This window comes from Aspergillus karnatakaensis (assembly GCF_047715665.1).
Source record: "Aspergillus karnatakaensis strain CBS 102800 unplaced genomic scaffold BJY04scaffold_3, whole genome shotgun sequence".
NCBI classification, from domain to species: Eukaryota; Fungi; Ascomycota; class Eurotiomycetes; order Eurotiales; family Aspergillaceae; genus Aspergillus; species Aspergillus karnatakaensis.
Window position 1 is genome coordinate 277,372 of NW_027395715.1, and position 27,172 is coordinate 304,543.

General features: G+C 51.1%; 13 protein-coding genes across 13 annotated transcripts; 9 read left to right on the forward strand and 4 right to left on the reverse strand.

Moving 5' to 3' along the window:
• Nucleotides 1-309: 309 nt before the first annotated feature.
• On the forward strand, nucleotides 310-1,454 carry BJY04DRAFT_213268 (uncharacterized protein; the record flags this gene model as incomplete). The annotated part of the gene is made up of 2 exons (XM_073714835.1): nucleotides 310-471; nucleotides 549-1,454. 2 exons carry the CDS (start codon nucleotides 310-312, stop codon nucleotides 1,452-1,454), a joined length of 1,068 nt encoding a protein of 355 aa, XP_073576320.1.
• A 487-nt stretch (nucleotides 1,455-1,941) lies between these two features.
• On the reverse strand, nucleotides 1,942-3,520 carry BJY04DRAFT_228365 (uncharacterized protein; the record flags this gene model as incomplete). The annotated part of the gene is made up of 3 exons (XM_073718827.1): nucleotides 1,942-3,036; nucleotides 3,084-3,144; nucleotides 3,177-3,520. The coding sequence occupies 3 exons, from the start codon at nucleotides 3,518-3,520 to the stop codon at nucleotides 1,942-1,944; spliced, it is 1,500 nt and encodes a 499-aa protein (XP_073576321.1).
• Nucleotides 3,521-3,872: 352 nt separating this feature from the next.
• BJY04DRAFT_204759 (S-adenosyl-L-methionine-dependent methyltransferase) lies at nucleotides 3,873-4,951 on the forward strand (the record flags this gene model as incomplete). The annotated part of the gene is made up of 5 exons (XM_073713532.1): nucleotides 3,873-3,903; nucleotides 3,958-4,135; nucleotides 4,191-4,338; nucleotides 4,393-4,639; nucleotides 4,689-4,951. The coding sequence occupies 5 exons, from the start codon at nucleotides 3,873-3,875 to the stop codon at nucleotides 4,949-4,951; spliced, it is 867 nt and encodes a 288-aa protein (XP_073576322.1).
• Nucleotides 4,952-5,040: 89 nt separating this feature from the next.
• Nucleotides 5,041-6,122, reverse strand: BJY04DRAFT_228366 (NAD(P)-binding protein; the record flags this gene model as incomplete). The annotated part of the gene is made up of 2 exons (XM_073718828.1): nucleotides 5,753-6,122; nucleotides 5,041-5,641 (listed from the first exon to the last, which is right to left on the reverse strand). Exons 1-2 carry the CDS (start codon nucleotides 6,094-6,096, stop codon nucleotides 5,041-5,043), a joined length of 945 nt encoding a protein of 314 aa, XP_073576323.1. The 5' UTR covers nucleotides 6,097-6,122.
• An 818-nt stretch (nucleotides 6,123-6,940) lies between these two features.
• BJY04DRAFT_74164 (RTA1 domain-containing protein) lies at nucleotides 6,941-8,316 on the reverse strand. The gene is made up of 3 exons (XM_073720977.1): nucleotides 7,875-8,316; nucleotides 7,559-7,810; nucleotides 6,941-7,488 (listed from the first exon to the last, which is right to left on the reverse strand). Exons 1-3 carry the CDS (start codon nucleotides 8,059-8,061, stop codon nucleotides 7,007-7,009), a joined length of 921 nt encoding a protein of 306 aa, XP_073576324.1. The 5' UTR covers nucleotides 8,062-8,316; the 3' UTR covers nucleotides 6,941-7,006.
• Nucleotides 8,317-8,321: 5 nt separating this feature from the next.
• Nucleotides 8,322-10,317, forward strand: BJY04DRAFT_74179 (Zn(II)2Cys6 transcription factor). The gene is made up of 3 exons (XM_073720978.1): nucleotides 8,322-8,647; nucleotides 8,703-8,792; nucleotides 8,846-10,317. The coding sequence occupies exons 1-3, from the start codon at nucleotides 8,582-8,584 to the stop codon at nucleotides 9,857-9,859; spliced, it is 1,170 nt and encodes a 389-aa protein (XP_073576325.1). The 5' UTR covers nucleotides 8,322-8,581; the 3' UTR covers nucleotides 9,860-10,317.
• BJY04DRAFT_213274 (DUF3237 domain-containing protein) lies at nucleotides 10,143-11,130 on the reverse strand (the record flags this gene model as incomplete). Its single annotated transcript, XM_073714836.1, has 8 exons — nucleotides 10,143-10,214; nucleotides 10,275-10,294; nucleotides 10,364-10,466; nucleotides 10,540-10,555; nucleotides 10,610-10,749; nucleotides 10,821-10,855; nucleotides 10,920-10,947; nucleotides 11,074-11,130. 8 exons carry the CDS (start codon nucleotides 11,128-11,130, stop codon nucleotides 10,143-10,145), a joined length of 471 nt encoding a protein of 156 aa, XP_073576326.1.
• BJY04DRAFT_177802 (alpha/beta fold hydrolase) lies at nucleotides 10,919-13,311 on the forward strand. Its single transcript, XM_073709642.1, has 4 exons — nucleotides 10,919-10,949; nucleotides 10,999-11,249; nucleotides 11,308-11,916; nucleotides 11,978-13,311. The coding sequence occupies exons 3-4, from the start codon at nucleotides 11,505-11,507 to the stop codon at nucleotides 12,628-12,630; spliced, it is 1,065 nt and encodes a 354-aa protein (XP_073576327.1). The 5' UTR covers nucleotides 10,919-10,949; nucleotides 10,999-11,249; nucleotides 11,308-11,504; the 3' UTR covers nucleotides 12,631-13,311.
• A 24-nt stretch (nucleotides 13,312-13,335) lies between these two features.
• On the forward strand, nucleotides 13,336-15,788 carry BJY04DRAFT_74123 (endopolyphosphatase). Its single transcript, XM_073720976.1, has 2 exons — nucleotides 13,336-13,767; nucleotides 13,825-15,788. Exons 1-2 carry the CDS (start codon nucleotides 13,608-13,610, stop codon nucleotides 15,660-15,662), a joined length of 1,998 nt encoding a protein of 665 aa, XP_073576328.1. The 5' UTR covers nucleotides 13,336-13,607; the 3' UTR covers nucleotides 15,663-15,788.
• A 2,753-nt stretch (nucleotides 15,789-18,541) lies between these two features.
• On the forward strand, nucleotides 18,542-20,593 carry erg27. The gene is made up of 2 exons (XM_073720980.1): nucleotides 18,542-18,689; nucleotides 18,949-20,593. The coding sequence occupies exon 2, from the start codon at nucleotides 18,972-18,974 to the stop codon at nucleotides 20,046-20,048; it is 1,077 nt and encodes a 358-aa protein (XP_073576329.1). The 5' UTR covers nucleotides 18,542-18,689; nucleotides 18,949-18,971; the 3' UTR covers nucleotides 20,049-20,593.
• On the forward strand, nucleotides 20,594-22,534 carry BJY04DRAFT_74091 (uncharacterized protein). Its single transcript, XM_073720975.1, has 2 exons — nucleotides 20,594-21,289; nucleotides 21,366-22,534. The coding sequence occupies exons 1-2, from the start codon at nucleotides 21,139-21,141 to the stop codon at nucleotides 22,250-22,252; spliced, it is 1,038 nt and encodes a 345-aa protein (XP_073576330.1). The 5' UTR covers nucleotides 20,594-21,138; the 3' UTR covers nucleotides 22,253-22,534.
• A 281-nt stretch (nucleotides 22,535-22,815) lies between these two features.
• Nucleotides 22,816-24,221, forward strand: BJY04DRAFT_213279 (cation diffusion facilitator family transporter; the record flags this gene model as incomplete). The annotated part of the gene is made up of 2 exons (XM_073714837.1): nucleotides 22,816-23,932; nucleotides 23,980-24,221. The coding sequence occupies 2 exons, from the start codon at nucleotides 22,816-22,818 to the stop codon at nucleotides 24,219-24,221; spliced, it is 1,359 nt and encodes a 452-aa protein (XP_073576331.1).
• Nucleotides 24,222-25,256: 1,035 nt separating this feature from the next.
• Nucleotides 25,257-27,031, forward strand: BJY04DRAFT_213280 (major facilitator superfamily domain-containing protein; the record flags this gene model as incomplete). The annotated part of the gene is made up of 5 exons (XM_073714838.1): nucleotides 25,257-25,432; nucleotides 25,499-26,059; nucleotides 26,145-26,301; nucleotides 26,351-26,686; nucleotides 26,735-27,031. The coding sequence occupies 5 exons, from the start codon at nucleotides 25,257-25,259 to the stop codon at nucleotides 27,029-27,031; spliced, it is 1,527 nt and encodes a 508-aa protein (XP_073576332.1).
• Nucleotides 27,032-27,172: the final 141 nt, after the last annotated feature.

The following is a 27,172-nucleotide window of genomic DNA, read 5'->3' on the forward strand; positions in this document are numbered from 1 at the left end:
GCAGTCATCTGAACTCAATTCTTTACCTGCAGCCTACGACCAGCCGGATTAGGGTTGGCGGCAGCCATGGACTACACCAAGACCTTTTTTACCCCTGTTTAAAAGTTTTATTTCTAACAATACGAACTATTTGTTAGCAAGCGGACCGAGCCAACACATTTATTTGTTGAAATGACGTTGCGGTGCATGGGACTGCAGTGGTGACGTGTCGAGAAGGAAACCACAACCATGACCTCCGGCTCTCCCAGAATCATCCGGCTTTGTCCACTACTCTACCAGTAGTTCTCTAGTGCCTAGCGCCCAAGCAGAATGGGCTCTATAGCAGAGCCTACCCTAGACGCTCCCTCAATCAGCTACGCAAGCCTTACCGACACCGACGAAAACACCAGAACCTCCGCAGCAAAAGACCTAGCATCCGCGCTCCAAACCTGGGGCGCTTGTCGAATTCGAGAGCATGGAATCTCTCAGAAAGTTATAGACAATTGCTTTGAAAAGGCTAGTACATACTGTATTATCTAGTCGATGCTAACTCCATCTCTATCCAGTAGTGCCCTCCTTGGTTCGAACAAACCCACCAAGCCAAACTCCTCGACAGCTCCAATCCCGCCGCAACCGCCACAGCCCGATACGTCCCCTTTGGCAGCGAACGGATCCGCGGAGAGGCACATTTAGACGAGACCCTCGAGTTCCAGAATGGAGCTTACAACCACCCCCATCTGCAAGAGTGGTCGCCGCAAGCAAGAGACCTACTCCAGGCATCAAAGGACATCCACACAGAATGCAACCGCATCGTGTATACCCTCCTCGATAGTCTCTCTCACTCTCTAAGCGAGCAACAGAACGAGGTTCAGAAGGAGAACCAGAGCACGACTCATAAATTACAACTATCCTCCCTCCACCGCGAACAAAACACCTTCTTCGCCCCGTACTACTACCACTTCCCCGAAGAAACCCACAACTCTCCTCAACATAATAACGATATCCCTAACACTAAAGAACCATCCCTGCGCGTCCCACCCCACATCGACCCAACAACCCTCCTCCTTTGCATCCAAGACACGCATCGCGGCCTGAAACTCGCAGACCTAAGCACCCTCCCGTCTAATGCTGATCTATCCGCAACAGCAGTCTCAAAACACCATGCTGAGAATTCTGGGTCTCCAAACGCATCTTTCCCCGCGGTCGCTGTCCAGCCGGGTGAGTTTGTGCTTCTTGCGGGCCATCTCCTGCGCAGACTTGTCCCGAGCATCAAGCACTCTGTGCACTGTGTGGAACGGCCGCGGGGGACGAGCGGGTACCATTTGAACTTCTGGATCGTGCCGGATTTGGAGCTGGATGTTACGGTTGAGGGGAGGGAGGGGGGTAGGGAGAAGAAGGAGAGTGTGGCGGGGTATTTGGCTAGGGTGTTTCCAGCGTCGGTTAGGACGTTAGGAAAGCAGGAGAAGAATGAGTAGACGAGGTGTGGAGATAATTATTGGCTCATAGAGGTGGGGTGTTGGTACTGATACATGTAACGGCTCTTCAGTTATACTCCCTCAGGTTTTATGTTAGGGAATCCCGTTCAGTCCGGTGCTAGGGTAGCGGATCTTGTCTAGACAGGTACTGAGTGTGATGTGGGAAGACGATGCTCACACGATTGAACATTTCCTAGCCTTTGACAGCGACTTCTCTATACCTCCGTATTCTATATTATGTCACCAAGTACTATAACCCAGCGAAGTCTGGAGATATCTTTAGTAATTCGACCTCTTGAAGCAGGATGATTCGAACCATATCCTTATGCATGAGATATGAAAGGATATGATGGGTGCAGAACGCCCGCATGGCAAGCATTGCCTCATGTCGGTTAGTTAGTGTATCCAGGAACATTACCAACCAGGGGGGAAAAAAACGACGGAAAAAACATGGCTACTAAGGCTTCAGAAGCCACTTTCAGAGAAGTCATGTCTGATCTTCAAGACCGAATTCCTCTCGGAGTTGGCTGTCGTACTCTTTCTTATCAGAGAGTTTCTGATGCGCGATGCGCGCCACATTCCTGCTCCAAAGAAAAGGCAAAATAAGATTGAACTCTTCAATATAATTCGTGCAAAATAGCGGTCGTATATGTTCCTTGAAGATTGTGAAAAGGCCGGAGGGGCTGGACAGAGCCAGTGTATACCAAAAGGTGCCTGTCTCCCATGTCCTATTCATGATATCCGATGATCGTGGTGAGTTATGCGTTTGTGTCATTCCTTGCTCCTCAGCGATCAGGGCATTCATGAATTCTATCCGCAGCTTGTCATAGTCGGACGGCACCAGCTGATCAACACCCATATTTGGGAGCCAGTGAGGGGGTCTGATCATCTCAAGTGGTAATGAGCAGGCCCACTCTAAATCCACCAGATAGGTTATATTCCAGTCGGCATCAACAAAGATATTGCTTTGATGAAGGTCTGTTAGCGACAAAATAAATGGCCCTCGCTGGAGTTCTCTCTGGAAAAATGATTTGGAAACTGTCCGCATCGCGGAGAGTGAGGATAACTGGAAGACACCGTCTCCAAGGTCATTTATTGCGTTCGGTTGATACTGAACCCGATTATCATGGAATGTGAGTATATCCGCGAGGTAAGACTCAACAGTTGAGTATGTATAGTCTCGATGCATGCCTGTGGGTATAAGTTCATTCTCCAGCTGTTGGATTTCAACTGAAAGTGGCCGGTTTGTCAACATCAAAAACCCCTTAAGGTCGATAATGAAGGAGCCTATTCTAGGAACTGGGGTGCGGCTGATGCTCAAGAGAATGCGGGCAAGGCCATGGAAAAGGTTCGTCCGTAGTTTCACATCATGTCGATGATCTGCCCATGTGTTCGAAAGCATACTTCCCCGGCTCGGGTCGATGTATTCGATGAGTAGATAGTTGAGGCGGACGCCATGGTCTCTTTTGGCTGGGTGGGGAACATATCTAGAGGGAATCGGATAACCTAGCCATGCGAAAACCCGGCGTCTGATGGAGTGAAGCCACTTGGATAAAAGCGGTAAGTTTTCGAGGCAAGTAAACTAAGGTACATTAGCTGTGTGGGAGAAATAGTGCATAGGCTTGGTACAGTTTCACCAGTCGAGAGGCCAAATCCGTATAGCTCTGGGACTGGCACATCCGGGCAGTTTCTTGGAGCTATGCATAGGTGCCTGCCTCGCACCTGACCTTCTCATCTCCGTTGCCCGGCATGAGCTCCTCGCCTACCCTGTACGGGAGAGGGAGCCGGAGAATCACCTGTTTGAAAGCGCAGATAGTGACGGGAATACAGACATTGAAGCTTCCGTGTAGCCAGTTCTGGACGTCGTGTACATGACAGGCATCAGGGGAGTTCAAATTGAGATGGTGGGCGACAATGGATTTGATCCATGATTGGTGATTGTTGAGATGAGAGAAGAAGCTGTTCTGCTTGTCATAGTAAGATAGCTGATGAAGAATGTTAATCTGCTTTTCCTTGGCCGACGAGTAGGTGATTTCGCGTCGAAGAAGCTGTCGTGTTGTTGACATGATGGAAGTGTGGGATCTTTCGAGATCTCTCGCCTGCAGGCCCGGGGTGGACCTGACCTGAGGTCCATTGCGGAGTTCCATCCAATCGAAAGCCGATTTCAGACCCATTTGCTGAGTCACGACGCTTTATAGACAATGTTTACTCAGTACTATGTGAATCTCCTATAATCTTTCCATGTCGCAGTGCACCTTGAGCTCATGGAGGGAATCAGCAGATTGCATGGTGGCTTCTCAGATCCATCAATGAGTACCGGCAATGGCGCTCCTTCCTATTACGGAAATCCACCCTCCTTGCCGTTTCAACCTTCTCATACCTTGACCTACTGGATCTCTTTTCAGCTACATATCTATCATGGACAATATTATTCATCCCAATATCCAGGGTATCATTTCTCTTCCGTGATTCCTATCGACCTTACGTCGCTGACATTGTGTAGGTGGCTCCTTCCGGCAACTAACCGTCCCAGGCGAATCCGCGGCCTTGACTGTAAGAGTCACCGCTGTCCTTCACCATGAAAAGTCGAGATACCACGATCTACTCGTTTTCGCCGCACCAAAATTTGGCGTGGTCATTGCTATAGATGGCGTTATCCGCAACGCAGAACGTCGAGGGTAGTATGTGCATCGTCGAGCTCAACAAAGAACAGCAACACATTGCTGACCAACACAGCTTCCATGAGATCTTTACTCATACCGCTATGAACTCGCACCTGAATCCTAAGAGTGTTCTCGTTTTGGGTGGCGTGGATAGTGACATTGTACAAGAGGTCATTTTACACCGGACTGTCGAGGAAGTCACCGTCTTCGAAATCGACGTGGTACGACCTCTTCCCAATTATAACAGACGACTTCTAACCACTGCTGGGCTCTAGGCTATTGTACGCCTTTGCAGAGACTACTTTCCGCCCAGGACGCACGCCTATCCCAGATTGCGTAGTCGTGCCAATGTGCATTTGCACCATGACCCCAAGTATCTAGAAGACAAGCGCGGCTGTTATGATGTTATTATCACCTGCAATGATGCTTCACTCGGGAGCAATCACAGCAGGGGCGTCAGGCATGCCTTCTTTCGTCAACTCGACTGGAGACTGCGTGGGAACGGCATACTTGCTGTCCAAGGTTCGTGCTTCCCAATCGTTGGTCACGACTCGCTGACAACTGCTCGTAGTTAGGGGCTCTTTAATGTGTCTTCGCGAAGCATTAGGCGTCTGCAGGGGAGTTTTCCCTGTTGTCGAATACGCGCACACGCCCGATTCAAACTACCGGTTTGAACCTCTGGGATTTATACTCTGTTCGAAAACCCCCGGCCATGATGTCAAGAAGCCTCTCAGAAGCCTAACGCACAGGGGAGAGAGGTCGAACGCGCCGCACGTCCATTACAACAGTAAGGAACACTCCGCTACCTTTACCTTTTCCCCAAGGTCAAAATAACTGGAGTAACGATGTGGTAACTGGAATCAATTATCCTCAGGATAGCCCCATAGATAGTAATCAACAAACCAACCAGTCTCTAAAAGAACCTACTTCCCCTTCCAAACCCCCAACACATCTCTCACGCTCCTCGTCTTCAACCCCGGAAACCACCCATTCACAGCCAACCCCTCATCAACATTAAAATCCCCCTCCAAAACCATAATCCCCAACCCAGCCAAAAACCCCCTGCGCACCTCCACCGGAACCCCCTCTACTCCCTCATGAACCGGCAAGTCCGTCGTAACCCCCTTCTCCAAAACCCCCCTCTCATCCCTCACAACATCAAACTCCACCCCCTTCACCTCCTGCGCAATCGCCACAACCTCATCCACCGTAACCCGATCCCCAATCACCGCACACTCCTTCGGCCAGTTTCCAGCAGGAACCGAGAGCATCGCGACGATATACGCCGCGATATCGAACGTGTGCGTCAGCACGACGGGGGTATTACCCGGAGCCGGAACCGATGCGGCGTTGTGCGCCATGTCGAGCCAGAAATGCACGGGGGACGCATACGTTGCGTGGAACGGGTGGCCCCAGTGGTCGAGGAACGCGCCCGTGTGGATGATTGTATACTCCAAGGAAGTCTCCTTTAGGAGGGCTGTGGCGGCGATCTTGTGGGTGTGGTAGGGGAGGAAGGAAACCACTCTATCACAAATTGGGATCGCGTGTTAGCTTTTCTTTCAATGGTAGAATTTTTATGCTCATTGAGAAACTTTTAAAAAACACTGGAAGGGGGAAGGGGGAAGGGGGACGGACCGCTCGTTCGTCGGGACGGAGAATTCACTCGGGATGAATCTCTTCGTTACGGACGCTTTCTCGGCCGCCTTGATGAGGTTGAGTTGGGCTTCGCCCGCGCCCTCGGGGATCAGGTTTACGGTGCTGATGACGGTGTCGATGTTGTGTTTCTCGAGGACGGTGACGAGGCTGTCGATGTCGCTGTAGTCGACTGCTACGGCGTAGGGTTTCAGTTCCTCGGGGGTGTTGGCGACGGACCGGGTGAGGATTATGAAGGAGTGTTCGAGATCGGGCTTGGTGGTTAGGGCGCGGACGACGGCGCGGCCGACGCTGCCTGTGCCGCCGGAGATTGCGATTCTGGACATTGTGGATTGGGTTGGTGGTTTGGGTTGTTGGTTAGGGCTTTCTTTCTTTGGTCTGTTCTTTGTACTTTGCTATGTTGCTGGGCATTGGGGTCTTTATACTACGGTTCTTTCCTAATAGGTTACATCTTAAAATCATATTTCAGACATGGAGAAGCCGAGAAGTGATTTGTCTGTCGAGCATTCAGGCGTTTGTCATCTTGTTTTTCGAGTAGAGAGAAGATTACCTATTCGAGCTGATTTGATGTGCATGGATACCATGGAATTAGGTTTATTCCTCTTCTCTATGGAGACTTTCGAGCGGAGAGCCTCTTCCGAGGGCTCGGATGCCTCTGAGCCCGTATCCGGGCCTTCCTTTGGCTAGAAATAGCCTAGAGGCTTAGAATTCAGATTAGTGAACAACGGTATTCGGTGGTGATCGTGATGAGAAATCATAAATTCTGACAAATCTTGGCGATCACTGGATCATCTAGGGCTAGTTACAGCCCTACCTAACTATCCAGACGCTTCATAAATGACGCTGGTGTTATGGGTGTTGCTTGCACACCACAGGCATTGACAGCTTTTCTTGATCCAAGTTTGTCCTCTCTTGAGATTTTGGAAGAGCGCACAACCTACCCAACCCGATCCCCACAGCCATGGCTCTACCGGTCGTACAGAAAAAAAAAATCAACCTTGGGAAGTATGCAAGGTGCGTATATCAACGCTATCGCTATTTAAATCATATCAGGAGAAGCAAGGTCATCTACACTCCGTCTAGTTTATATCATATCATGAGATAGTCCAAGATCTCCCTGCGCTTCACAGCGTTTTCCAAGTTCACAACATCTCGCCCAGCATCTGTTCCTCAGTGTAGTATGACATAACATATCAAGCTTTGCTCCCCTTCACGCAGCTCCATCCAACCGACCGGCTACTGATAATTCGAGACCAGGCTTTCCATCGTGTTACATCGTTTCTGCCCCTGGTATCCAGGTATCTTCATCAGCTGAAGTCCATTTGTGATAGGCACTTCGTTACGGAGTAACAAGCCAATCTCGCCAGGATGGAACCAATTCATCCACAGAAGCACGATGACCATTGGAAGGCCGTCGAAAATAAAGATATACACCTCTTTGCGCATGAGAGGGCCGTGGTTGCCTTCGATGAACTCGACGACTCGAAAGAGGCTTCGGACTAGGATCAATCCTCCAGTCAGGTAAAGGGTAAACAAGTACCACTTCCATCGGACGTTAGGATTTGTAGATTCGGGTGTCGGTAATCTAGCTAGACGGTAATGATAGTTGGTAGCGATGATGAGAAAGCAAGAGAAGATGAAGAGTTGGATGAAAAGGCCTGCAATGATGACTTTTTCTCCTGTTTGCCAGAGATCTTCGGCGACCATGATGCTTCCGCCTTTTCGCTGGCCGATTAGCATTCGCCCTTATTACGCAGGAATAATAGACTAGAAGCTTCTGTTACTTACCAGTTGATTGTGTCATGAGCGAAAGGACATCACCCCAAACAAAGATTTTGGTCAGCCACTTCCGCTTGACTAGGGCAAGGTGCTCTCCGGCAGTAAGCAGGATAATGCGACCCAGTATCATATAGATAGACGCAGCCATAAATGCCGGTCCGAGGAGGATCAGTAGATTCTGTATCACATATGGCGCAATGGTCCAGCAGCCCTCGTCTTCATGTGCATTCACAGCTCGTCCGATGTATCCAACCGCTTCGCCTGTATTGAAGAGACCAGTGTTAGTGTAGTCCTCATGATGTAGGCCTGGGCTTGGTTGACGTACATGCACCGCCTACGACAAGTGGCCAGAGGTACCATGTTTTCGTCTTCCACATTTGGAACGTGTGCAGGAGGGTCGAGAGGCCGAAGAGGATAACGAAGATGATATTCGCCCCGACGGACGGGGCGAAGCGGTAGAAGGCAAAGATGGCATCCTGATAGTTCTCGGGATCACAGAGGGGTGGTGCCATGATTGATCGTCTTTGTCCGCATATAGTAACTCGACGGTGTGATATCAGAAAACGGCGAGTAGGCTTTTACGCGAGGAAGGACTCTCGGTCAGTTGCTTAGTATTGCATGTGCAAGGGATGCTGAGGATAGGAGAACACGACTGAAAGAAGACAGGATCAAAGAGGCTATCGACACCTGTGCTTTTATATGTCGGCCAAATCTCAAATCCATCTTAAAGATCGAGATCCACATTTCGTGGTGTCTTCTCGGTTTCGGATCTTACTCTCATTTGTTAACCAGGTCCACTTCACTCGGTAACCTTAAGTACGGCGATTTGACTGGCCGGAGTGGGACTCGGCGTCTGACGAAAATCGGAACGAGCAACCTTGGAAGCTTTTTGGAATGCAGTGGATGGATCTGCTTCGTCACTTCGTCCTTAAGAAAAGAATGGCCCTCTCGGTTTCGCAAAATATTATGTTTGGCTGAAGAGATCCCTCAGACCCGACTGTTGTTGACGACGCTACCATCGCTCACGATATCATGGGACGGTTCGGGTACCGCAAGTCTAAAAACGGGTGCCTACGATGCAAGCAAAGACGCGTCAAGGTTGGTATGATCGGTTCTCTTAGCGGCTGATTGGGACTGATGGCTTGACACCCAGTGTGATGAGCAAGTGCCATGTACTGCCTGCAGGAAGCACAAGGTCGAATGCAGCCTGGAGGGGGCCGGCAGGGGAAAGCCTCTTGAGACGGTAAGTGGCGCTCATCTCTGGAGCAACTCGTGTGCCTAACATAACATATACAGAGTGTCACTCGCCCTCTCAAGCACCATAATGTTCACACCCTCCCTGGGAGCAAACAACCGTCTAAAACAAACTCTTGTCCAGAAGCATACACCACGACTGGGTTTTCCAAATCATGTCTCTTGGATCTAGAGCTCATGCATCACTTCACGACAAAAACATGCATGATGGGTCCCCACGTCTTGGATCCATCTGTCTTCAGAGACGACCTACCACGTCTTGGCCTCCAATACCCATACCTTCTCCATCAGCTCCTCGCCCTATCGGCATTTCACTGCGCCTATCTGCGGTCGGACACTCGCGAGAGGTACCTGTTCCAAGGCTCTGAGCATCAAGCCCACGCCGTCGCCGGCATGCGAGCAGCCCTTGCAGGAAAGATGACCGAGGAGAGCAGCTTCACCCTATTCATGACCTCCGCTCTGCTCATGACGAGCAGCTTCGCTTCACATCTCAAGTATCGACGCAACGACGACGATGCGATGTTCCCGCTAGCCGGAATGCTCGAGATCATGGCGCTCGTGCGCGGTCTGTCCGCAATCAAAACAACCACCCACGCCGAATTGCAGTTCGATATCTTAGATAAGCTTAAACATCAAAACAAGAACAGCCCCCTGCCCGGCTGGAATGGGCTCGATCGATTCAAGACGCAGCTTACCATTCTTCAGTGTCAGATTCTGAACCTGGCGAATGTCGATCATGCCGTCTTGGCTGTGTTGAACAAAGGCGTACAGTCGATGCTGGACTGCGCGGCATTGCCTGCGACCACCATGACTGGTGAGCTAAACGTGGTGTTTACGTGGCTGAGCGTTCTCCCCGTGGACTTTTTCAATTTGATGCAGGCGCGGCACCCGGGGGCGATGGTGGTGCTGCTGCATTATGTCGTCGCGCTGCAGGAAGTTGAGACGCAATGCTGGGTGTTAGAGGGGTGGAGCGCGCAGTTGACATCGAACATCGTGGATATCCTACCCCCGCCTTGGACTGGGCTGGCGCAATGGGCTATGGATGAGTTGGGATAGATGTCCGAGGGGTTAAATGAAACTGTGTAGGGTTTGGGTTCGGGTTTCAATCTTCACCAACAAGGCTGCCGGCAAGTTCTTGTTTATAGATAATATCAAGTGCCCTAGGCTTAGTTACAGCCTATAGTTACACCCTAATCATAAGTACGGTTATCCTGATTTCTACTTACATGCCCCAATGACAGCTTTCGCAAAAGCAAACTAAATTCTTCATTCTGCCTTTTAAATCAAATTAAGAGTGCACGACCTGCCCAACCCGATACTCCACAACCACATTCTTGCCCTATTCCGCCGTGAACCGGCCCTTTCCAACGAAGACGCGGTTCTCGAGGTCTTTGTAGCGCTCGTCGCCGGTCTTTTCACCCATATCAATACAATGAGTCTGGAAATTGTCTATTCATTGCGGTTATCTTACCTCGAAAGTTACATGCGTGACTGGTTTTAAAATCAGCGACCTGCTTGTGGTTACGGTATGGGTATGTGATATAATAAGGAACGACTTACACGCGTTCCCCCAAGGCGTCGACCCATCCTCAACATTTCCAGAGAGGACAGCGTGTTCTGCGTCGGTGAGGGTTACGACGCCGGTGTAGTTGACGTAGAGGAGCTAGAGGTGGATGGTGCCATTAGCGGTGATCTTCTGGCCGGACTTAATCTGATTCCTAAAATCTAAGACGTACAGCTTCATCTTTTGTCCTGAATGATATAAATCAGCTTTCTCGGCCTGGATGATGAGAGTAGGATCTATACTTGACAACCCCGTGACAATTCAACCGCAGATGAACGCCGTTCGGGTCGGCGTAAATATAGTCATTTCCGGTGCCGACAATCTGGGCGTCAAATGCCGGGGAAAAGCCCTCAGTTGATATGAATGTGCCTTTGGAGAAGGGCTGCCGAGGGTATTTAGTAGTTGTGTTTAGGGTGGGCAGAGTTTAGTGTAGTAGGGTAGGGGTCTGCTTACGATGACTTGCAGGGCGGTTTTGCGGGATGCGCTTCCTGATCGGAATATGTCAAAGAGTCCTCCTCGTTGATATGATATCTCTAAAGTTATAAGACTAACCAACTACAAGAGGGGCCTCGAGCTCAATCTGTTGATGTTAGTCTCGAGGTAGTAGAGGTTGGGTAGTGGCTCCTTGCCTTGATTGTGAAAGCCGGCTGGATGTCGGGAAATTCAGACATGATGTTAGATGAAACCAGTCAGTGAGGCAGGCGACCTGCAAGCTTGGTGATGATGTTGAGATGAAAGCGAGGTCAGAGGTATTTATGCTCATTGCTCGGGGAGGGCGGCCCGCAGGCGGCAGCTCAGCCCGGAGGTGTACCGTATCCCGCAGCTGAGATCCATCATACAGCCTTGCAAAAGATCACTTTAGCTTCCATCAGACGGTTCTGTGTATGTCTGCTATCTTTCAATGACTTTGGTTTGTCTTATTCGCTGATAAAATCCCTAGGATCATCCCCTTCGTGCATGTGCCAGATAGGCAGATAGGGACGACTCTGGGGATGCTCTGACTCGTAACTACTAACCAGCTGCAATCTAGCCGCGATAGGGAAAGCACATGGCCCCCGCCTCAGCCGCACGCTGCAAAGACAACGTCGAAAGACAGATTCCTCCAAGCTGAAGCCACGACTCTTGGCCAGGATAACCATGACCGACGCCGTAACGGTCATCTGCAACCGTCGCTTCCATCAGCGCGTCAAACTCAACACCCAGTATGGCGAGCTTAGTGTCTCCTACGCCGATATAGGCTGCGCTACCGGTCCGGTCCTGCTCTACCTCCCGGGCATGTTTGCGTCACGCTATCTCGGAATCCCAATGCATCTTATAGCAGAGCGCGCGGGGGTGCGTCTACTCGTCGTCGACCGCCCGGGGATGGGCGCATCGACGGACGTCGAACCCGCTGATCGCTTTGACGCCTGGGTCGACATGGTACCACGCTTACTAGCGCACCTTACCATCTCACGTGTGAACCTTGCAGCGCATAGCTCGGGGACAATGTACCTCTTCAACACCTGGGCGCGGTGTCGGGAGCTTATAGGGCCCGTTGTTACATTAATAGGTACCTAGCCTTTTCGCTCTCTCGGTGGGAAACGAGAATTTCAAAAGCTTACACTGGCCAGCACCCTTTGTTGATGTCGCGCACTCGCGCGTTACGAGTCTGCAAGCGGCCCAGTACATACCCACTATGGCATTCGGGGCCTGGCATCACATCCCGCGTTTCTTCGTTACGCAGGCTAGTCCGGTGTTTGCTTCGAGTGGTGCTTTGGTCCGACGGATGTCGATGACCTCTGGTCTTGGTGGCGCGAGCCAGGAAGCGGACCGGACATTCCTTGATGCGAATTACCGGCGCGTTGAGCGCGACTATGGTGTTCCGGTTAAGCAGTCGGCGGAGTTGGCGAGGTTAGCGGTAGAGTACATGTTTGCTGAGAATACGGTTGGTGCAAATAGTGAGGCGCTGCACTGTTTGAAGAAGGTCAAGGGGGGTGACTGGGGTTTTTGCGATGATTATGCGGTGTGTGCGAAGACGTTGGGTGCGCGGGAGCGGACGAGGAAGGGTGGTGGTAGGGGTAGCATGACCTTGCGGGTGTTTCATGCAGAGACTGATGCTTTAGTTGGGATGAAGGGCCAGAAGTATCTTGAGGAATGCTGGCGGAATCTGGGGGAGGGATCCGATGGAGTCGAATTCATATCTAGAGTCGTTGACGGGACGGACCATGATACAGTGTCGCAGGCTGTGGAGGTCTGGGAGGAGATATTCGCTTCAATACGGTAGCCTTCATAATAATGAATCTTACGAGACTTAGTTTGTCTTTCGAAGTCCTCCAGGTGCGCTATTGAGTTTCTAAGGGCAAGCCAGGGTCAGTAAACTAGGATCCGCCTCCATGCAAGGTGCTGCCGGAGAAAAGTGAGGCCATATTAGGGAGTGTCCACAACGTTGTACTCGGGCCCGAAGCCACTCCGGCTCGGAACCGTGAGCCAATCTTCGCAGCGGGCCTGGCGGCTACGTCGGCAAAGGCAGAGACATTGCAGAAGACTGCCTTTTATTTCCGCCAAGACTTATGTGACTGTTGGTCCAGGAAGAGACCGCTGTTGGGTGTGCGCTTGAAGGACTGCTCTGTAAGAGTCACGACTTCGACCTCACCAGGATCGGCCAGCCCTCCAATCACGAAGATAGGATCGGAGATGTCAGAATACCCTGTTGAAGCGGGTGGCACATGTACAATCCACAAGGTCCTTCGGATCGCCCGTTTCCTAACCAACAGGCAATCAGCAGACTCTCAGCTTAACGAACCAGTTCGCCGCCTATCGCACGTGGGGGCTGTGAGCACACAGAGAGGTCGCAGCGGGCTCTTCGGAGGGTGCGAGGATGGCAGGGAAGTCTAGTGATCATGATTGAAACAGTATTCGCTCGTCTGATCAGATTTGATAGATTCAACAGAATTGAGAGTGCTGAGAGTGGTATAAAACGGAAGAGACAGCCTGTCCAGCGCCGAAAGGCGCCCCCAGCCTGGGACGGACGCTTTGCCGAATTGGGCCACGCCGCTGTGACGTATCCCCGTCTCGGACGCTAGATCGCTACCTACCTACGTATTTTTTTGGTCCGCGACAAACTCTCAACACCACACCTGCGACTTTGCGATTTCTTTCTTCTCTAAAACTGCTCCTGTTCTTTCTTTCTTCATGCTTCATCTTTCTTGATTTTTGCTACTTCCCCAGCTTCGACGGAGCCTATCCACCTCCACGGCACCAATGATTTCTACGCGCTTTTTCCCGCTCCTGTACGGTCTTGGTCTTGTTGCCTGCGCGAGGGCAGCACCCATCACAGAACAACAGGTTCTAGGCTTGGACAACCAGGAAGATGCGCTTGGCTCGTCGAACCACCTTTCTGGGCGATTTCTTCATATTACAGGTACGGTCGAGTTGGTAATTTTCCAGCTTCTCAAAGACTATTGCTAACAGTCTCCAGATTTCCATTTAGATTCCCATTACAAACCCGGAACATCAGACGAACGAGTGTGCCACCGGGGCCAAGGGTCGGCGGGGCAGTTAGGAGCGGCAGGGACCGAATGCGACTCCCCCGCCGCCCTTGTGGACGAAACATTCCGCTGGATAGAGAAGAATCTCAAGGGGAAAATCGATTTTGTGCTGTGGACGGGCGACTCGGCGCGACATGACAATGACGAGAAGATACCACGTACAGCAAACGAAATCCTCGACTTGAATGAGATCCTAGCCAACAAGTTCATCGACCTGTTTGAGGATCGCAACACGGTCCGTGGCCTTTCCATTCCGATCATCCCTACGATAGGCAACAATGATATCATGCCACATAACATCTTCAAAGAGGGCCCGAACCGGTGGACGAGAAGGTTTACGGAGATCTGGGGCCAGTTTATTCCGGAGCATGAGCGACACACATTCGAGGAGGGGGGGTGGTTCTCGGCCGATGTGATCCCGAATCACCTGACTGCTATCAGTTTAAACACGATGTACTTTTATGAGTCGAATTCTGCCGTCGATGGCTGTGCGGCGAAATCGGAACCGGGTTATGAGCATATGGAGTGGCTGCGCATTCAACTGGAGATTCTCAGAGAGCGCAAGATGAAGGCCATCCTGATCGGCCACGTGCCGCCTGCGAGGGCCGGGGAGAAGCGAAGCTGGGACGAAAGCTGCTGGCAAAAATACACCTTGTTCACGAACCGATTCCGTGATGTCGTCGCCGGCAGTGTTTACGGTCATATGAACGTCGACCACTTTATGTTGCAAGACAGCCGCCAAGTGGATATTCTTCTGGCAAGCCAAGACACTCCGAGTGACCCTGAATTCATGATCAATTCTCGATCAGATTACCTGTCTAGTCTTAGAGAGGATTGGGCTGAGATGCCATCTCCACCAGCCGGCACGTCTTCTAGCTTCTTCTCCGATGACTGGGACTCGGAGACTGAGCAGTTGGCCGACTCGGTCGACGCCTCTAGCGGTGCGCTCGGAAAGAAAGAACGGCGGTTCTTAAAAAAGATAGGAGGACCCTTCGCTGAACGCTACAGCCTTTCACTCGTGTCGCCAAGTGTGGTGCCGAACTACTTCCCGACCCTCAGGGTTGTCGAGTACAATATCTCCGGTTTGGAAGGGATCAAGACATGGGCCGACACTCCAGCTAATCACGCCGCATCTGAAAATTCCGTTTGGGATAGCGACGAAAACGACGAAATTACGGATGAAGAGAACGACTCCGCAGACGACATTGACGAGCTAAGAAAGAGAAAGAAGAACAAAAAGAACAAGAACAAGAAGAACAAAAAAGAGAAAATCAAGAAGCCGCACTTCACGGTTCCTGACCATCCCTCGAAATCCACCCCTCCCGGCCCTGCGTACTCGAATCAGGCCTTGACATGGCTCAGCTACGCCCAGTACTACGCCAACCTCACAAGGATCGACGAGCAAGCAAAATCAAAATCTTCCAACATCTCGCAACCATCCGAAGACGAGCAGAAAACATCTCATGCCTTAGACCTATACCAAGTCGAATACGACACCCGCGACGACAAAGTCTACAAGATGAAAGACCTCACCGTGCGCAGCTTCTTCCAGCTAGCCAAACGCATTGCGAACAAGAAGCCCCGCAAAAGTGACCTCCTAGCCAGCGATCTCGATACATTAGATACAAGTGACGACGAAACGGATACAGCAGACAAGAAGAACAACAAGAGAAGAAAGAAGCACAAGAATCGAGTTTGGAGGACGTTCCTGAATAGAGCATTTGTTGGCTATTTGACGGAAGAAGAGCTCGATGATATCAAGGGGTAGTCGGAGCTTGCATCATTCATCTTGGGCGTTTTGTTGCTTTAGCGTTCCATCTACATATATACTTTTATTTGTCTTCCATTCCTGGTACGGCTATGCAGTTATGATTTTGGGATTGTATATATATCTTGTCGCATGCATATACCATCTGGATGACACTACGCTAGGTTGATTTCCTCCAATGCTCGATTACGGCGGTAAATAAATCATGAAGCATCAATTTAGATACCCTCTTTCCTATACACTTTCTACACATGAGTCGCACCTGGGGCTCGACACCACCCAAGAGCCGCCCCGATGACCTGGCTCCTTTTTCGGGCTTTCTACAGGTACCAAGGATGGACGAAGTGACCCCATCACCAACCTTCTTCCCACTCTCCCTTCTCTGTCTTCTCATGTTATTCGGAATGTTCTCAATGAGGCTTCAGCTTCTGGGCGCATGAATTACCCAGGAAAGACCGATGTCTTCAAATCAAGGATGAGTTCGTGAAGAAGACCATGGTAACACTTGACCTGGAGCAAGCGAAAAAAGATAATGACCCGAGACTGCTGGACAGTAGTAATGTGAGCCTGAAGGCTTGTTACCCTTACTTCTTGAGAAACGTGCACTGACTCCAAGCTTTCAGCTATATAGTAGACACAGGGCGAGGACCAACCGATCACCTTCCGTCACAGCGAGTCGGCTGTTCTCAATACACAGATATGGTACTCATCGAAGGCCAGGCGTCATACTTTCGCCTGCCTGGGGTATCATTCCGTAGAAGGGCACTTGGGTACCCCAGTCCACACCAATGTTAGGTGCTGTCTGCCACCCTAGCTCCGAGACACGAGAATCGTCGGTCTGTCCCTCAGGTTGGGTCGACATTGGGAGTGCCTGGCCGCTCTGCCCGTTTCAGTTCACCACCTTCAAAAAGAATAATGTCAATACGACCTAGGAGATGAGGCTTCCACAGACGCTCGTCATCGTCAAGCTGGGGCTTATCGTCATACCACCGGCATCGTGATAGCAAGGCTGGTTTAACTCCTCCCCGCCGGAGAGGCCTTCGCCTCTTAGGGTTACTATAATTAACCTTAGAACGATAACCGCTGAAATCCTGCAAATTAACAGGCTTTTGAGGATTTTAGTCTCGCATGTGCTCTGAGCCTGAGCCTCAGTCCCGTGTCTGTTGGGCTAAAAATGTACTCCGCATTGGCGGTCAAGCACGACTCTCCTTCCCCGATCACCAACCTCCTGGTTGCGTTTGGAAGACGACCAGCCTCCCGGGACTCATGGCGCTTTCGTCAAGATGATATTGGAGAAAGCTGATTTGCTGTTTATCCCCGCGATGCCACGCTGGCAACGGGCTCTGCCAGCTGTCAGTCTCGCATTTCCAGGTCAAAGCCTGCCGCCAACCTCAGGCTAAAGAAGCGCGCGGGCGCTGAACCCCTCCACCTGTGGCGAGACAATTAGACGAACCGTCGTAACAGCGGCCCAGACTGGCGCGGTCAGGCACCACGCAGGATCTCATCGCAATCCGGAAGTTTCTCTTGCCTGCATTGCGGTCTGGTTCAAAGCTTTACCAATGGTTTACTTCTTGTGCCGGAAAGTGTGGTGGTCCACTCGAATGGCCCTATCGTAACTGCTCGGACTGGTTAGCCTCTGCAAGGTCTAACGAAAATCTGCAGTTGGGCTCTGACACGTATCGAGCTAGAGAGTTGATGCGTTGTCCGTCTCCCGTCCCATGCCTGGCATGACTGAGGGGGTTGCCACTTTTGCGGTTAAGTCTGTAACGCTTGCAATGATGATGCTGATAATAGTTATGACGACGATTGTATTCCGATGACGCCTGGGAGCTGCATTGTCTTTCATTCGTGCCCGAATATTGCTTGCTCTCCAGGCGAAAAGAAGCCTCATCGAATATCTACCCGGCTAACAATCAGGGGATCCTTTCGATCTACGGAGAACTACCTCCAACGTCACCGCTTTACTTTGGACTCAATCCCTCTGAAACTGACCAAGGAAATCCCATCGGCGCAGAGGATTTTCGCTTGCATTGATTGCTCTTGCCTTGCGCTTTTTGCGCCTTGAGACCAACCGCAAAATCCACTTTCCATCAATTGTGGCTGATATTCTTCCTTTTTCTCGGGGCCAACTGCTGCTCTTACCGACTAGCAACTCCGCCGCTCACCTTTCTGAACCCGTGTCTTTTTACCCCCAGGCTCGATAATAATAGCCCTCTTAATCTTGCTGCAATTGCTAAGTAGCAATTGTCTGTCAATTGCCAGCTCATTGCTGGCAAAGAGGCATAGGCGGCTCTCATCTCGCCTCGCTACTTTTTAGTCGCACACAATGAATCGGCGCTGCCATCTGCCTTTCAATCGCAAACCCTCAACCTCGATCAATACTGTATATCGCTCGGCGCCACTCTGCTCTCTGTGTTCTTAACATAACTCTCCGTCATCTGAATCTTCGTTGTATACCGTGGCCGGCAGTGTTATCGTGATATCCACGTTCTCCGTATCTCCAGCGCGGTTTGACTACGAGTTGCACACGGCCGGAGACTGCTGAGAAGCATTGACCATACCTCCGAGACAACATCGGTTTTCCTTTTTCCGTCCAAATTTTTTATCCTTGCTTCTATCTTCGTGCTAGCTATTATTGTCGGGGTCCCGCGTTGTACAGAATTCTTCTCACCTCTGCTGTTCTTTGGGAGGCTCCGTTGCTTTGACATACTTGTAACATACCCTTCCCTTTTTGGATTTTGGTAGGTGGTTTACTTCAGCCGCCTTTGCCTCTGCCGTTACGTGTGGAGCTGTGGATTTGATTTTGGACCAAGAGAGTCAAAGCGCGTACAAAAGACAAGGCATAGACGCCCACAGCATGCAGAACTGACACCTGGACGTCGACGGAGTATTTGTCCCTGCCTACCATCGAAAGCGAATCAAATCTCGACCCACTCGCCTTTAAGCGCTGAACGTGAGCATGGAAAGTTTTGCGGTTTAGAACCGATCTGCATTTGTTATATTCACTGTTTGCGCATCTCAAGGTAGGTAAGCTCGCCAGTCCACTCAATGCACGGTTTTGTTTTCACGCATGGCGCGCTGCCGCTATCCTTCAAGCCAGCTGCATCGCTATAGCCAGAACATTTATATCCCCGATCCCTATGAATTATGTGGTTTAAGGACCTTCCCACGCCGTTTGGTTACACCTGTCAACCCACAGCCGCTTTTGCCCCCTGGCGATCTGTCACCATGTCCCATTTGACAACCGAGGATGCTGATTTTCTGGGGGGTTGCACCCCGATCATAGATACAGGGTCTCTTGTCCTTTGGATGGCTTCAGCCGAGGTGGACCAGAAGGCCCTCGGCAATTTTGCCGCCGCGGCAGGCCTGGAGCATCCATTTTTGTCTGCGATGCTATATAAGATCTTAGGGCTGTCGGTTATGCTATCACACAAACTGCTTCGCGCAAGACGACTACGACGATTGGATCCTACCCGCGAAACTAAATCACTCCACCTGTACTATCATATTATATGGCTCGCGCGCGAAGGCCTCTTGATTCTCGAAGAATTCGTTCTGCCCATAGTGGAAGGCTTCATTGAATTAAAGATTCTAGCCTACAAGCTAAGAGCCTCTTTTTACCACATTTTCGTCCTGTTTCACAACCAACCTGCCATTCACTCTCCCGGGATCGCCAGCTTTTCGAGCAATGCAACTGCCCCCAACGACGCGACTGAGGTGGAATCATCAACGAGAGATCAGAATTCCCGGTTATCCTTCCGAGCGAAGCCCGAAGTCATCAATGTGCCTACACTTCCGGACGTCCCAGAAGAGGTGAAGCGAGCGAAGGTGACGCAGGCACCTCCTGGCTTAGCACCCGTTCAACCCCCACGGCCGATCTCCTCATTCCTCTTACCCGCCCTTGACTACACGCCAACTGCTACGGCTTGCTTCAACCACGCCGCTCTCTTAGCTGAGCGGTTCCTTCCAGGATCTCATCCTCTTCGTCTGTCGATAAAGCTAGAATATGCAGCCTACCTATACGACTGTCTCCAAGATGTGAACGCCAGTCGGAAGGTTGCTAAACAGGCCATCGCAGATGTTTACAATGCCCAAGAAGGGATGGACGATGAAAGCTTCGAAGATGCAGCGGAGATTGTTGGGCTGCTGGGAAAGATGGTAAAGCGCAGTGCTAAGAAGAGCAGTCAAGGCGGCAGCACGACTCGCAGCGTGACACCGAGAGCTGAAAGCTCGCGCAGCGAAGGCAACCGAACACCAACAGCCAGGAAACCATCACCAAGAACCGCTGCAACTACACCCATGCCGTCACCCAGAACTCCAAAGCCAACACGAAGTGGCCATTCGCCTGCCGCTGTACCCGACCCAACGATGCTGAACCCGATTTGATACCCGCTGCCGATAACGACTATATGTATACTTTAACGAGAAACGCCGCGACGTATATTGGTACCACAGGCCATGACCATTGTTAGGAGCCGGCTGTTGGTTCCTGTGTATTTGTTTGTTCTCTTTGGAAATCCTGGAGTGCTGCTCTTGTCTATATTGTTTTCTCGATATATTTCTTCTTTCGAGCTCTGCTCTGTTTATATGCGACCTGCGGATGGTCTGGTGGTTTACTGATATTTATTATTGTATTTATGAATTAAAAACAAGGAGATTGATCTTCCAGCCCTGTGCCAGTACAACCTGAAGCCTCAGGCATCAATAACAGGCACCAGCAGATGAGTGCGACAGCCTCAGGCCGAAACGCACAGCTGGGAAAAGGGAACTCTGCTCCGAATCTTAAGCTCTCAACCAACCGCTGCTGCTCCTGCAAGTGCTGATTGTTTATCCAGCGACACAGCCAATGACCTGTCTTGACGCCTGAGGATTCGTAATTCTCTGCTTGGCTCCTGCAGGCTGCACCAGCGGGCTTATCGACTGGTTGCAAGCTCGAGTTACCTTGGTGCTGTCTTTTACGTCATCCCCAGTGCTTCCACGCAATCTCTGCAACTGGATCTCCCCTCCTCCATCCGGGGGAAGCTGCTGTGTTGCAGTTGCAGTTGCCAGTCCGAATAGGCAGCACCAATTATCCACTCATATCTAGCCAGCCCTCCTCTTCCCTGCATCCCCCCCACTACCTTAAACTGTGCCCTCCTGTCGCCGGGGCGATACGTATTTTGGCGCGCTCTCCTTCACCGACCAGTCCGTCCTACCGATTTCGACTTCGCGCGCGCTATTGCCAATAAAGGGTTGCACAGTGCTGGGAACACAATCGGAGGGGACTCAAGGCGGGGAAAAAGGCAAAGCGACTCAACAGATACCGCAGTTGCATCGCATCGTCCAGACGCTCCCATACTCCTATCTTGTCAAACCGCTACGCACTCCGGCAATGAAGCTGCTTGTTCCGAAAGCTACGAACGCAAACAAAACTCTCACCAGCTGCCGCTCTCCGGCAAATTGAGGCTCCTCGAAGCCTAGTTACAGAGCGTGGATCATGCGGTCGGGGTTTCAGAAAACCGGCACTGTACCGTTCCTCGCTCTGATTATATTCTCCCTGCTCAGCCTGGTGCCGACGCTGGCGAAGGAATGGGATTTTTACAGCGTTCATTTGGCCTATCTCGGCCTTCCCCGCTATGAGGGTCGGTGTATGTGATGGATCCGTTTTCCGTTCCCCTTGCTTCTGGGGGCCATGTGGGTGGGTTCGCTGACTGTTGGTCGCAGATTCCTCCTCCCGCGTCAAGAATGCTTCTATCGATACTCGATCGCGATTGCCGGTGACGGATAATAACTGTAAATCGTGGCTGTTTGGGGACTTTTATTCGACGTGTGGTGATGCGAGCCACCGGCCTTATCATTCGGTGCCGAACTCGCCCCCGAGGAGCTCGTTTGAAGCGGGCGCTGAGCTGTCGGATGATACTGTGACCTATTCTGTCGCTAAAGGACCGTCGAGCATAACGCGAGGGGTCAGCGCTTTTAGGGAATTCGTAATTTGGCGGTGGGACGATCAACTGATGACCGAGTCTATCTCGCCTCGGCATGGTTCGATCGATGAAATATCGACTAAGCCTACGCCGACTTCTGTCGATTTGCTAGCGACCTCGGCGTCATCTAGCGATCAAGATAATCAGCTTGAAGAAGAAACTGGACTCGATGGAACGTCATCGACCGAAGACTTGACCGAGGATTCACTTCTTTTTCGATGGCCCATGCTCATACACGAGACATGGCAGCAGGTCTGCCATGCCGGAGGATACTACTTGGAAAATCTGACGACTCGGCCTTCGACATATCACCGCGCGCCTTCACCAGGTTCTGCTGCTCCGGCCATGACTGGCGAGCAGGCACACTCGGCACCTCTGCTACCAGAGGAACAAACAGATACAGCAACAAATAAGCCGCTGTTGAACAACAGCAGCTTAGCCCAGTCCGATTACGCTTTAGGATCGGGGGACACAAAAGATTCAGAAGAGACACCAGAAACACCTAACTCTCCCGCGGCGATTGCAGGTCAGTCGAAATACACCGGATTCAGACGAGATTCGGATTACATGCGCGGAAGCTCGATGGCTATCGTGATAGCCCTGGTGGCCGGGATTTTGTGGTTTTGAAGCAACGTTGCCGGACTTGAACGGCAGACCCGATATCAGCTCATAACCACTATACCCTGCACTCATACAAATCCTCGCCCACGATTTCGACATTATACTCATAGACGGAAGCTGTACATGCTCCCATCCGACGCATTTATTTGAGGGATATATTATCATATGGCGCTGGCGTTTATTCATTCTGGCGATACTGGGTGTTGCTGGGTTGGCGTCGCTAGATGGCTGGTTTTGTGCTTGTATATGGCTTAAAGAAGCCACTATTAATGTTTTACGAAGCTTGGAATCATGGATATAAGGCCAATGCTATTAATATTACTCTAGAAGACCTGCTTCTATAATCGAGGACTGGGAATAGGAATCGCGCCGTTTCCGGAGGACACTGATCCCGCCAAGCGTTCCTGGCTAATATTGTTAGATAATGGCCGCCGATCTGATAAGAATAGCCTTCTTTTCACGTGATGAGATCGTGGAATTTCTGTGGGGGTACGAAGGTTACAATATTTCCCTCGTCAACATCTTCTCTCTTTCGAAGGGAAGAGACACCCGGTTAGAAGCTAACAGCCATGGAGGACAGTCACTTTCGTCATAGTGCTTCGCACCACCCCTCGCCCTTCCAATCGGGCCATCATCCCCGCGACCACTCTCTCACCGAAGGCACCAGTACCGCCCTTGAAGACCTATCCCGCCGCCGCAGCAGCGAATACGATGAAGAAGGCCAACCGCCTCGTTACACAGAGCAGAATGACCCCTACAAGCTAGCGTCTAAGCTCAAGACCGAGGAGGAGATCCAAGCACTGCACCCACAAGCCAACACATCCCGGAAACGCCATCACACCCCAGCAGCTGCGCAACAGACTGCGGGTCCGTCGACGGACCGGTCCAATGTCCCGACACTTAAGCGACTTATAAGCTCTTCGGGGCGGAAGGAACTTCAGGGATTCTATCAGACACAAAATGAGAACATCGAGCGCATGCTTAAGCCCGTGGAGGAACATCGTCGCGACGCGCGCGAGCTGAACGAGAACAACCAGTTGAAGTACAAGATTGCGATCTATGGAAGTTTCGGCGCCAACATCTGTCTGTCCATCTTGCAGCTCTACGGTGCTATCGCTTCGTCGTCTCTTTCCCTATTCACGACAATGGCAGACTCCGTTTTCGATCCCTTGTCTAATTTGACACTGCTCCTCTGCAACAAGACCGTCAACCGCGTCGACCCCCGCAAGTTCCCCGCCGGAAAGGCTCGTATTGAAACAGCCGGAAACATTTGCTTTTGTTTCCTCATGACTGCCGTCTCTGTCCTGCTTATTGCCTTTTCTATCCGCGATCTTGTTGATGGCTCCGACAGCGAGACGGGCGATTTCCATCTGCCATCTGTCATCGCCGTTACTGTGGCGTTCTGCACCAAGTTCGCGCTCTTCTTGTACTGCTTTGCGCTGCGCAACCAGGTCTCGCAGATTCGCATCCTCTGGGAGGATCACCGCAATGACCTCTTCATCAACGGCTTCGGTATCCTCACCTCCGTCGGCGGTAGCAAGCTCCGGTGGTGGATTGATCCGATGGGCGCGATCATCCTTTCCGTCCTTATCAGCTGTCTCTGGCTGCACACTGCCTATCACGAGTTCCAGCTCCTGATCGGTGTTACCGCTGATACCAAGATGCAGCAGTTGATCACCTACATCTGTATGTTCCCCGGCCATATTGTGCTGATTGATGCTAACAAGCGATAGCAATGACTCACTCTCCCCTCATCACTGCAATCGACACCGTGCGCGCCTACACCTCCGGCCCTCGTCTCGTCGTCGAAGTCGACATTGTTATGGACCCGGATGCTTCGCTGCGCGCTACCCATGATGTCGCCGAAGAGCTGCAGTTTAAGCTCGAGTCGTTACCGGATGTTGAGCGCGCTTATGTCCATGTTGATTACGAGACGACGCATAAGCCAGAGCATTTCTTGAAGAAGGAGCTGTGAACGCTTCCAACTCTTCCCTCGAACGACACCACCGAGATATCGGTCTAGACCATCCAAGAGAACAACACACAAAATTCACGAATGAAGCAACCGCACACTCTTAAAATTTAAAACAGGCTTATCAGCTGCACCACATACACACATGATTCAAACCCATCCAAACATTTACATTTACATTTCACATTGAGTAAATGCTCTTCCCTACCAACTCTGCACTCTTCGATAGCCAAGCTAATAATCGCCGCTCCGGATCTCAGATCCACCCAACCCTACAATGATATAGAGTAATAAACTTTTCACCGCTATCGATATTAGAGTGTGCCAATGCCATAGACCGCTAGTTAGAACGGTATAGACTAAAGTATAACCCGGTCCCTGTTCGTCAGCACTAGCTGAGGTTGGGGATTGGATATAGCTGTAAGCATAGTTTTCGGCCCCTTGCGTGGGGGGTGTTGTATATTGCCGTTTGCGGGTGGTGCACCTGTGGTTCGCCATGGCGGTTTCGATGACACGTACATTTCTGAGTTGATTTAGTGAGTTGGATCCTGGAGGCTGTGGTCAAGGATACCGTCCTTTAAATTCCGTATGTCCAAGCCAGTCTTGTTGTGTGGTGGATGATGGATATATATATATATGAACGCTCGCGCCACAGATCCTGCCAACGTGGCGTTGGATATCAGGTTTACCTACAGTACATCCACCTGCATGCATGACCATGATCTCACTGCATGCAGCGCAGCAGAACGTGAAAACCTAGGAGCCATGGCTGACAAGGTAAGGTAAGGGAAGGTAAGGTTTACTCGGAGCTCATAGATCAGATCAGAGCAGATCACCCTTTCGGCCCGTCTGTGCCTTGAAGGCTGAGCTTTACCTTTTGCCTAACTTATTTATGAAGTCCTAAGCCCGAGATGCTTTTTCTCCGACGGGATTTAATGCTTTCAATCTCTATGCTCTGGATTCGGTTTCTTAACTCCAGCTTGATTTGTTACTGTTACTTTTTGGCTCTGGTTCTGGGAGTCTACTGCCACAATCAACATGCCGTCTCAGTATTTCTCCAACACGCTTACGGAATGCCTTTTCGTTCTGACGGTGACTTTTGCTTTTGCGCAGTCTACTATCTTCTCGGGGATGGCGACCGTCATGACGGATTCTATAGGGAGGGATCTGGGTATGGAGTCCGGGCAGATTGTGTGGATTACGTCGGCTTGTTTGTTCGTTTTTCTTCCTCTCTGTCTTTCCATATCTATAGCAGCTGACAACAACTGTATGTTGTAAAGACTAACGAACGGCGCCTTCGTCCTCCCACTTGGCACCCTCGCCGACACTCTAGGCCGCAAACCGCTCTCCCTCTGCGCGATGATCCTGACGACGCTCGCAGTCTTCGCATCCGGCTGGGCGCCCTCGCCAACAGTGCTGATTGTTTTCACGGCTCTAATCGGTCTATTCTCTGCTGCCGCTGTCACGCCTGCAGTGGGACAGCTGGGCGCTGTATACACCGAGCCCTCGAAGCGGCGGAATCGGGCATTTGCATGCTTCAGCGCGGGGAATCCGTTGGGATTTGTGGTTGGAACATTTATTGCGGGTGTTGTTTTGGAGATTGCGTCGCATTCTGGCAAGAATGATGGGGACGGCGGGAGTGGGTGGAGGGCGTGTTTCTGGGTGTTTAGTGTTCTCTGCGCTGGATTTGCGGCGTTGGTGGCGTTCACGGTGCCGAGTGATGAGCGCGTTGGGATTGTGAGGGTTAGGGTTGGTGGGTGGTGGGAGGTTGTGAGACGGTTTGATATTCTTGGCGCTGTGTTGGTTACGGCGGGGGTGTCGCTGATTTCGGCGGGGTTGACGTGTGTATATCCCTTTCTATTGTCTTGCTTTTGCATGGGAAGTGGAAGCAGGCTTGGTGCGATGCTAATGTGTGGCGGTGTGTAGACTTGCTGGCGTTGCGCCAAAGGGCTGGGGCACGCCGTATGTGATTGTCATGATTGTTCTGGGGCTGGCTCTGCTGGGAGGGTTTGTCTTCTGGCAGTCTGTGTATAAGTTTCCGTTGATGCCGTTGTATATCTGGAAGGATCGGAACTTTTCTCTGGTATGGCCTCTTTCCGACCTCTCTCTACCTCCACTGACGAATGCGACAGGTGATAGTCCTCCTCAGCACCGGCAACGCAGCGTTCACCTGCTCCTCCTTCTGGCTGTGTTTATATCTCCAGCGGATAAAGAGCCTGAGTGCACTGTGGATCGCGGTATATCTGCTCCCGCAGAATATCAACGGACTGATCATCAACTTCATCTGCAGCTTGATACTGCACAGGGTCTCGCATCGGGTCCTTATGGGCGTTGGTGCAATTTCGTACCTGGCTAGCTTTCTGCTCCTCGCGTTCCTCCAGCCGATTCGATACTATTACTGGGCATTTATCTTCCCGTCGTTGTTGTTGGCTGTTGTGGGCGCGGATTTGCAGTTTAATGTTGCAAACGTGGGTGTTCCCATTCTCTTTCTGTTGATATTCGCTGACAATAGATAGAGCTATGTCATGTCTTCGCTCCCTCGTGAGCAGCAGTCACTTGCTGGGGGCATTTTGAGCGCTGTTAATAAGCTTCTTTCGAACATCGTGTTGAGCGTATCAACAGCTGTATACTATGCCGGGCAGAAGGCGGCGAAGAGCGATGAGAACGGGTTAGCGGGATATAGAGCTGCTTTCTGGTTGCTTGTTGGTATTGCCGGGGTGAATCTGCTTTTGGTGCCATTCTTGAAGATTGAGAAGAAGGTTATGGAGGATACAAGGCCTTTGACTGGGGAGGATGAGAAGACAGAGGTGTAAATGTGCCTGAGGCGTTAGTATGTCGGTGACATGGTTGCATCTGCCATGACAGTCAGAGGATTGGCCACACAAGTTACGCGGTATATACAGGCTGCCTGATGCAATGTTGATAGATTGATAGAATAAATAGACAAGACCTTG